Genomic DNA, 9525 nt, shown 5'->3' with positions numbered 1-9525 from the left:
TTGAGCGCTTCGCGCGGATATCCGGCTGGAGACTGTCTAGGTCATTCCAGAGTACGGCCTCGCGGAATTACCGTATTTTTTCAGCAAATGTCCAAAGAAAATTTGGCAGACGTGCAACCGCATGAATCTTCAAAATAAGCACATGCGTTATTGTTAATATCTTTAATTTTGAACCTCAGACTGCGGACTCCCTCATTTTGCCGCAGACTCCCTCTTTTTGAGGGCAGGGAGTCCGTTGGACTCCCTTGTTTAAAAGTTAATTTCTACTCCTGTAGTTAATTGTTTTTCTGTGTCGTTTGCAGGTCCGTACGATGACATACCCCTGTCTGTTGACACTGACATGACGACCATCGTGCGTGGCATGGCGCGGCCCGATTCTGGCCTCGACATTCGTGATCGCATGTGGCTCAAGATCACGATACCGAATGCATTTATTGGTACGGGGTTTTTATCATATTGCACCCTTCATTATTCTCACTATAGGTTGAGTACACATACTATAACTATTACGCATAGCCCCCTTTCCACTTTGGTCCTACCTGCCTTGCTTCCATGCTACCATGAATCCAATGCTTAATATTATCCATTATCCATTATTATTTTTATCCATTGCTTCTAATGAATCTCATATATAGTATTATATATATTTAGCATATTTATTCCTCTTTGTACCACATAAAAGGTTGGGAAGCTTACTTTTCCTGCATTTATTGATGTAGGTACTGATGTTGTCGTAATGTTGTCGAAATGAATCCCATATATAGTATATATTTAGCATATTTATTCCTCTGTACCACATAAAGGGTTGGGAAGCTGACTTAGCCTATGTTGGTTGATGCAGGTGCTGATGTTGTTGATTGGTTGCACACTCACGTTGAGGGCTTCACGGATCGCAGGGAATGCAGGAAGTACGCGTGTGCGATGCTGAAGGCTGGACTTATACGTCACACCGTGAATAAGATCACATTCTCAGAGCAGTGCTACTATGTCTTCGGTGATCTGTGCAGCAGTAAGTGTTAGCTGTAATCGCAAGGTCTTGATTGTGATCAGTTGCTACACAGTTGAACCTGTATGTAAGTGTTTAAGGAAAGGGGTAAAGTGCCCTTTATGGCCAGGTATCTTTTCTATAGAAGTGGTTTCATTGTATGACTCCTAATTTTCTCACCTAAATATATTTATTTACAAAAAAGGATTTCTGTGTATAATGTTGTACGATGCAACGTGACGTAGGTAAACACATTTGGTTTGGTAAAACTGGAATGGCGATCATTGCGAAATGTATTAATGTGCGTGGGTGCGTGCGTGCGTGCGTGCGTGCGTGCGTGCGTGCGTGCGTGTGTGAAGGAGAAACGTAGGTATGAGTGTATAACAAGTGTATGTATAGTAATGTACGTTAGAGGAGTATGTAGGTCTATGTATGTATAGGGGGAGTATGTAGGTCTATGTATGTATAGGGGGAGTATGTAGGTCTATGTATGTAGGGGGAGTATGTAGGTCTGTGTATGTATAGGGGAGTATGTAGGTCTGTGTATGTATAGGGGGAGTATGTAGGTAAGGAGCCACATACAAACGCGTGTGATCTGCACTGCAGGCATGTCGGCGCTGAGTCTAGGAGATGACTTTGACTCGGTGAGCTGTAGTGAGGCTGATCGTGACACGCTCGCGCCGCTGCCCCCGCCGTCCGCAGCCAGCCCGTGGGGCGCGGGCCAGATGCCTTACTCCGGCAGCTACATCCCGCAGAGCACCGGCTACGCGCCGATGCCGTTCAACTTCACCAACGACAGCACGAGTTACACGAGCTACGGCGGAGTCGGAGCGCCACCTGGTGCCAACGGCAGCGTTCACAGTGGATCCGGAGGTATGAGGTTGGGGTTAGGGTTAGGTTGGTGGGTGATGATGGAGGTATGAGGTTGGGGTTAGGGTTAGGTTGGTGGGGGATAATACTTGAGAAAGTGTCATTGGACGAGTCCATCACATGTTTATAGACAGGCGCTGTAATGTCAAGAGTACAGCAGGGAAACGGTACATTGATTGGCGGTCGCCATGGGTGGTAAGCCCGTCCGAATTGTTCATCTAACCCGTATGTTAGTTTCACTAACGAGAGGCACCTTATAGACAGGTGTCCGATTCATCGAGCTTCACCAGATAACTGTCGCACATGAAGCATCCTGAAAGTGTCCTTTCTAGACAGGTGGTGACCGACGGCGCTGGTTTGACGGTACGTTGTTTCGTTTCAGGCAGCAGCAACGGCTCGAACGGCAAGAAGGAGCAGCTAGACCGCAAGTCAGCTAGTCCAGCCAACAGTGCCAGCGATTCGGAATCTCAGCCGGGTCGACGCACGGGCGCCGGCGGCGGCGGCGGCGGCGGGTCAAAGCGGGAGCGAAGCAATGATCGGTGCAGCACATGCGCAGTCTCTCAGCAGCAGCAGCCAGGCAGCAGCAGGGGCGGGACCGTCGCGCTAGGGGCACTGGAGGTGTGGCCTGCAGACCATTGACGGCTCGCGGCAGTCGTTCCGCATGGCCATGGCAACCCGTGTGAGTTCTTTTGTTGACGTCATGTGAGGCGCGTCTCGGGCTGCGCCGCCACCGCCGCCAGCAATCGTTCCTAACGCTCGCGACCGTGCGACTTCTTGACCTTGCGACCTTGACCTTGTGACCTTTTGACCTTGCAACCTTGACCTCGCAACTTCTTGACCTCGTGACTTCTTGACATCACGACTTCTTGACCTTGCAACCTTGACCTCGTGACTTCTTGACGGCTGCACGACTCTGACCTTGCGATTTCTTGACCTTGCGACCTTGACCTCGCGATTTCTTGACCTTGCGACCTTGACCTTCGGTGAACGTTCGCAGTTGTTCTCGGCGGTCGTTTTCCGAGAACGTGTGAACGAAGCTTCGTCTGATGTCCGATGTTTGGTGGCCTTGTCTTTATATTAGGAGCGTTCTCACACCATAATCTGATTGGTTGTCTGACATTGGCCTGAGGTTCAGTCTCTGCCAAAATCCGATCGATTGTCAGGCGTTTGGAGACTGGCCAATATTCGTAACTTCTTAACCGAAGATGATCGGGTGTCAAGAGGTCAGAGGTCAATCTACGAGTGCATAGGATATCATTTTCTGCCCATCGCGTACGTCTGTATATATGAGTGTATTGAGAAGAACCCGTTGTAAGTGTGGAGTCTATTGCAAGGGTTCTGGTATAGTAACACAAGTTTTTTAAAGCAAAGATGTGCGGATGGTGAGTTATCTTCGAGCGGATCGGGTGCTGGTATGGGATACCTTTATTCTTAATCGTTGAGATGTATTAGCGACTGTAAGATGCCACGGCACCGAAATTTGTCTCGTGTTATTGTAAAATCATCAATTCGTGTAATTGGCAGGGTCGATAATATTTAAGTAAGTGCTGCCCTCTGTAGCCCGTAAATGACATATTCGCCTTTAGGGTGAAATCGTAACGCGTATTTATACTTGCAGTAGGAGTCGTAGACCTATTATATAAATAGAGGTTGCGTTATGCGTGTCACCAGTGTAGTAGTGCGTGCGTGCATGTGGCATGTGCATAGCAATGTGTGTGTAACATAGAGAGTCCCAGTGTCGTTAGCTGTCAGCATTTGATACTCGTGAACTACATCTGTATTCATGTCACCAGTTTGCCTTGTACTAACGGATGTTTCTCTTGGATTTTTCTAGCCAGCCTCATGGACGAAATCAGCGTAGACCTTTAGGTATCTCGCTCTATTATAATTCTCTCTCTCTCTCTCTCTCTCTCTTGCTCCGTCTGTCTTGGTTTCGTTGATTTTGTATATTTTGAGAATACTGCCTTATCGAGTGTTATTATAAGTCGATTGTGCTGCTTGCTGCATGTGAGAGATTGATGTAACATTTCATCTATCCGCTGTTGTGATTGGCGCTGTCAGTACTAGCGATTCTGGGTAACATTAGTGGTGAAAACTACTGTTACTGTCTGTCGGTAATAAGGTTGGTTGTCTGTGTACACAATCAAGTGGGCTATATAATTTTCAGTGACGGTGGCTGGATTAAAGGCTTGTTTGTTGTATTTTATAATCCTAGCCGTAACGGAATCCTGGTTGTGCTTTCGCCAAGTTATGACAAAGCTGGTCATCAGTTGTGCTCCCATCCACTGCGCAAATCCGAATTAATTTTTGCGACCGAAAGTGAACCAATTAATTGATCTTCATAATGATTCAAAATAACTTAAAACTCGAGCACGTGTAGCCATGACAACGGGATGCCATGAAGCCCTACATTGTGTGTGTTTATCTCCTGGCGGTGACAGGACAGTGGACATGCGTGAACATACGTTAGTAAAGAAGTCCACCATCCCTTGCGAAATGTCGAAGGCCCAGCCGAGATGTACAATATTGATTCGTCAGCCCGAGCTATATAACTCCCCCACTGGGAGATGCTGTCTGTATCTCTGTTAAGCTAGATTAGTTTATACGTGGTTTTACACGTGCGCGAACCAACATGTCGACTTTGTGGCGCTTCGTTGCTATGCTTTGTTTTTTTATAACGTCCTATTGCACCACCATTAGACTGGGGATGCTTGGTGATCATTAGGGAGGGGGGGGTAGCGGAAGCAACGTGGCGTCAGTCTACGTATCGCTTGTATTGCAGATTGGACTGCAACTGCTTGTGAATAGTGAGCTCCAAAGGAGGGGACGGGGGTTTCACGCCTGCCACGTGTGACGCGAAAGATTTCCCATGTGACGGTGTGTGTTGCGCGTCTTGACGTTATTGCGTTTGAACCTAACGTACCGTGTTAAGTGTTATCGATATGCAGGCGGGCAGGCGGCGGGCGGGGCGGACGATCATTTTCGCGCGTGCCGCATGTTCGTAAAACCAAGCGCAGTGCAACGACGCGGCGGCCACGTAATGAAATATGAAATGCGTTTTAGGTTGTGATGTTGAAGGCGTGTAGACCAGCGTGTCATCGGCCCGCTATTGCTGGCTGGCTCCGCTGCCACTGCTCCCTGGCTGCTGGCGGCTGCTGCTGGGCTACTGCTGCTGCTGCTGTCTGCTCGGCTGCTACTGCTGCTGCTGCTACTGCTGTTACGCTCGCGCTGCTGTTAGCTGCTGCTGGCTGTTACTGCTGCTGCTGCTGTTACTGCTGCTGCTGCTGCTGCTGCTGCTGCTGCTGCTGCTACTGCTGCTGCTGCTGCTCCTGCTGTTGCTGCTACTACTGTTGCTGCTGCTGCTACTGCTGCTACTGCTACTGCTAACCGTATCATATATGAGCACTGTCACTGTATTCATAGTTTCATGTTTCATTCTGAGTTCTGTATCACATGGAACTGTGTGTGTGTGTGTGCGTGCGTGCGTGCGTGCGTGCGTGCGTGCGTGCGTGCGTGCGTGCATGCGTGCGTGTGTGTGTGTATGCTCGTTACTGCAACACCAGGGTGCTATACTAGCGGTTCTCCCAAACCGCGGTTTAACGGAGTTATTTCCGAGAAAAAAATGCTGCGTGCTGAACTGTTCAGTGTGTTACGTTAAGCATGGACTCACCTGATGTCTGATGATGTCCTGGTGTTATCCGGTAGGTGCGTTGAAATGGCTTCTTGTGATGGTGATGGTTCATGTGACAGTTATTGTTGAGCAGTGCGCGTTTACACGAGACGCGATTCATGGGATAGTTCGACTTCACGAAGCCGTTCTTCCCTGCTCTGCTATCCATGTTTTTATCCTGTTTGTGTAAACTCGAGAGAGTCGGTAATATAACTATAAGCTACTCAGTTTGTTGCTATTTATGAGCGTATCTATGAAAGGCACTGATATTGTACCTTTATTTTTTATATCCTGAGCCTCACCCCACCCCCGACAACACACACGCGCATCTCTCGTTGTTGTGGCTCGCGGGGGCAATAGCGATTTGTCAGTCTTATGTAGTCGACATGTGACATTGGCTGATGTCGAAAACGCGAGGCGTGCGAAATCGGCGGAAACAACCAGAGCGCGCTTTACGAAGTTTCGCTCGGTTCTCGTCTCTCAGTCATCGATGTTACAAGCGGTTGCTGCAGCTGTGGTGGTCGCGTGTGCGTGTACCTATTGTAATATAGTTGTATAGCCAGTCAACCAGTCCCACTGTTGATCGTGTACGGTGTCGCCGCCTAGTGGCTGCTTCTCGATAACCAAGTGCCATATTCCGAGTGCTGTTCATTCTCGTAGGAAATAATTACTTTCAGGTGTTGTCGTTATTCGTGGCAGGCGTATGGTTTTAAGTAGTTACCGGAGTTAAGGCAGCGAGCGCGGTTCCTATTGTGTAGTTTTCGTATGTTTTACAACGTTTTTTGAGAATATACATTTATATTTATTTCGATGTTCGTAGAGGATTTGTACAGACAGAGAGAGGGTGGGCGGGTACTTCGTGGACATTATGCAGCACAGGCCAAGTGCAATCGTAATTTGCTATTTGGGACAAGTTGCATAACGATGTTACGGCGTTTCTATCGAAACACGGATCGTGTAATGGAAAATTTCATGAATTTTTTTTGCTTGAGTATAGAGATACATAATCATCTATAAATTAAACAAGTGATTGATTCGATTCATTTGTCATTCTTCATTAGAGCAATGCCCTGTGCAGAAGCTTGAGTCTATCCTTACGAGTCATTACTTTTTATGGAAATATCATGCAAAACCGATTAGCACCTGCTTCGACGGCTGCATCTAGATCGGTTTTCGAAACTAGTAACTCGTAATAGATTAATTACATGGATTTATTGTAAAATAAAATTGCGTTTAATATTATCATGACATCTGATTATATCCCGCGAACAACTTGGCATCGCACCAACGCGCTCAAAGTATCACCGGTTAGTTTAGACAGCTCTGTTAGACATACCCGCACAAACTTGCTCTTATGACTTGTATGCGTATTTCGTAATAGACAACTTATTAGTGCAGTAGTGAAACATGGGGGAGGGGAGGTTTTCAATTGATTATCAGTCAAACTGCTGCTTCGAGAGTTGGTACTTGACAGTTGTCAGCTGTTACTATGTCAACTCGTGTATCGATGCAATTGCTGATGTGTCGCCCTTGCCATTCTGAGACATTTAGGTTTATGTATACATCGCGGCAGCGCTAGATATACTCTGGAATGTAATAATATAGATTATTATATCTCTATTATCTCATTTAAATTATCACACTCCTGATGTAATCTCCGCCTGCTTGCATGATTAAGATGCGTACTATATATACGGACCGTATAAGCAGAGTGTGTAAAGAGCAATTCACGCTGGCGCAGGTACAGTCACTGGTGTGAATATCTCATTTTAAAATGTGCATAATCAAATCGACTAGTATACCGTGCAACTGCGTTCGGTTCGAACGTGAGATTCTGTTATAGGGTGTGAAAATACTGTTTCTGAAATTCTATATATAGCATGATTTTGTGAGCAATCTCTTATAAGCGCGTACGTACAAGTATTGCTTGTTGTTGTGCGGTTGTGCATGCATTGTAGGTTTAGGTGGTAATTACTAGTGAAATCGACGCCTTGGAAACGCCACGCCGTCTTGCACGTATATATTTTAGTGTAATAGCTTTGTAAGTATGCATATAAGTTAATAAACTATGTAAGTACAAACGAGCCAGACTTTTGCGTAGTTTTGTCATGGCAGTCGTGCACGTGTGTGCGTGCGTGCGTGCGTGTGCGTGTGTGTGCGTGCGTGTGCGTGCGTGTGTGCGTGCGTCCTCACGTGCGCGTGTGCGTGCGTGTGCGTGCGTGTGCGCGCGCCGTATAAACATAAAGAAATTTTCATGGTAAAAGAAATAAAAACATCAACGGTGTGTACTGCTTTCCGTGCGTGTAGCAATAACAGCTTAATTTCGAAAGCCGTAAATGACAGTAATCCTAACCGATACGCAAAGTCTGCTGCTACAAGTCCTTAAAAGTTGGCGAGTAATAAAAAAACATTGATATTTGCTTAATTAATATTCGGCACTTTAGTGTATACGTATCTTGGCCTAGTTGAGTGACGCTAAAGAAAATAATTAATTATTATTTTACTTAATAAATATAACAATGCTATGCTACTATAATAATGTATTAAAACAACATCTTATTTAAATATGAAAGTATTCATATTAAAAAGAATATTATATATAAATTAAAAAATATCTTAATATTTATCATTCGAAATTCTGATTGGAATAATAATCGGAAATCGATCATCTGATTGGCTCTCCTCAAACATCCAGAAGGTTCTGATGACGTCATGGGGAGGAGGCGAAAAGAGACGGTGAGAATTGTGTGATGTTTACATTATTACATTGTTTACATTGTTTACATTGTTTACATTCGCGATGACGGAAATGAAAAATTAATGTGTGGTTTCACCATGCATTACTTTCACGGCGACCTAATGCAGTTTTAGCTGTACCATCTCAAATTAATAAGGTTCCGTGTCGGGCATAAATCGCACGGTTATTAACTTGCGTAATTTAGACCGATGTGTTTTGCGTTCTCCTGTAAAGTTTATAATAGAATAGAAGAAACAGTCGCTTTTACTGTCAGTGTTCCTTGCTCCAAGCCGGGTGAAGCGAGACCCGACGACGGAATAAAAATTGCAAATGTAATAACAGAAAAAAAGTGTTTTTTTTCGTGCATAATTCATCAGCCCCGCCTTAATCGCAAATGCTTATTCAATAAGGATTTAACGCTGAAAACCTTAGTTATAGCAAACGATGTAATCAATCTGACAAACGAGTGTAATTCTGCCGGTTATCGGCACGCTGGTGAAAGCGCTGCATTTATACCGCGATGTAGTGAGACGTATTTTCACAACATTGTGAGTACCATAATTGCAGCGTGCTACCCAGTCTGTCCAACGAGGAAGAGGAGGAGAAGGAAGAAGAAGAAGAAGAAGAAGAAGAGGAAGAAGAAGAGGAGGAGGAAGAAGAGTGTGTGGTAGTGGTGACGATTATGGCGGTTTAAGTAGAGGAGCACGCATTTCTGACATTTTCTTCTTATCCTCCTCCTCCTCCTCCTCCTCCTCCTCCTTCTCCTCCTCCTCCTCCTCATCCTCCTCCTCCTCATCAACATCCTCCTCCTCCCCCTCCTCCTCTTCCTTCTCCTCCTCCTCCTCCTCATCAACATCCTCCTCCTCCTCCTCCTCATCCTCCTTCTCCTCCTCCTCCTCCTCCTTCTCTTCCTCCTCCTCCTACCCTCCTCCTCTTCCTTCTCCTCNCTTTCACGGCGACCTAATGCAGTTTTAGCTGTACCATCTCAAATTATAGGTACGGTCGGCATAAATCGCACGGGTTATTAACTTGCGTAATTTAGACCGATGTGTTTTGCGTTCTCCTGTCACATTTTAATAGTAGCAAAATGAAACAGTCGGCTTTTACTGTCAGTGTTCCTTGCATGCCAGCCGGGTGAAGCGAGACCCGACGGAATAAAAATTGCCAAATGTAATAACAGAAAAAAACGTTTTTTTCGTGCATAATTCATCAGCCCTTAATCAAATGTTATTAATAGGATTAAACGCTGGAAAACTTAGTTAT

At 45.7% G+C, this 9525-nt stretch overlaps 1 protein-coding gene across 1 annotated transcript in view; it reads left to right on the top strand.

The window, feature by feature from the left end:
• Nucleotides 1-4984, top strand: part of LOC106815300 (segment polarity protein dishevelled homolog DVL-3-like) — a gene marked incomplete in the record, with an annotated part of 62025 nt that extends 57041 nt beyond the window's left edge. Inside the window, 5 exon segments of the mRNA XM_014819744.1 lie at nucleotides 303-437; nucleotides 842-1009; nucleotides 1592-1858; nucleotides 2238-2534; nucleotides 3690-4984. Of these exon segments, the coding sequence (XP_014675230.1) occupies nucleotides 303-437; nucleotides 842-1009; nucleotides 1592-1858; nucleotides 2238-2494 (827 nt within the window).
• Nucleotides 4985-9525: the final 4541 nt, after the last annotated feature.

The sequence above is a fragment of the Priapulus caudatus genome, unplaced genomic scaffold (genome assembly GCF_000485595.1).
Source record: "Priapulus caudatus unplaced genomic scaffold, Priapulus_caudatus-5.0.1 Scaffold1085, whole genome shotgun sequence".
Classification (NCBI taxonomy): Eukaryota; Metazoa; Priapulida; class Priapulimorpha; order Priapulimorphida; family Priapulidae; genus Priapulus; species Priapulus caudatus.
Note: the sequence above shows the minus strand (reverse complement) of the source record. Positions and strands in the feature narration are given on the sequence as shown.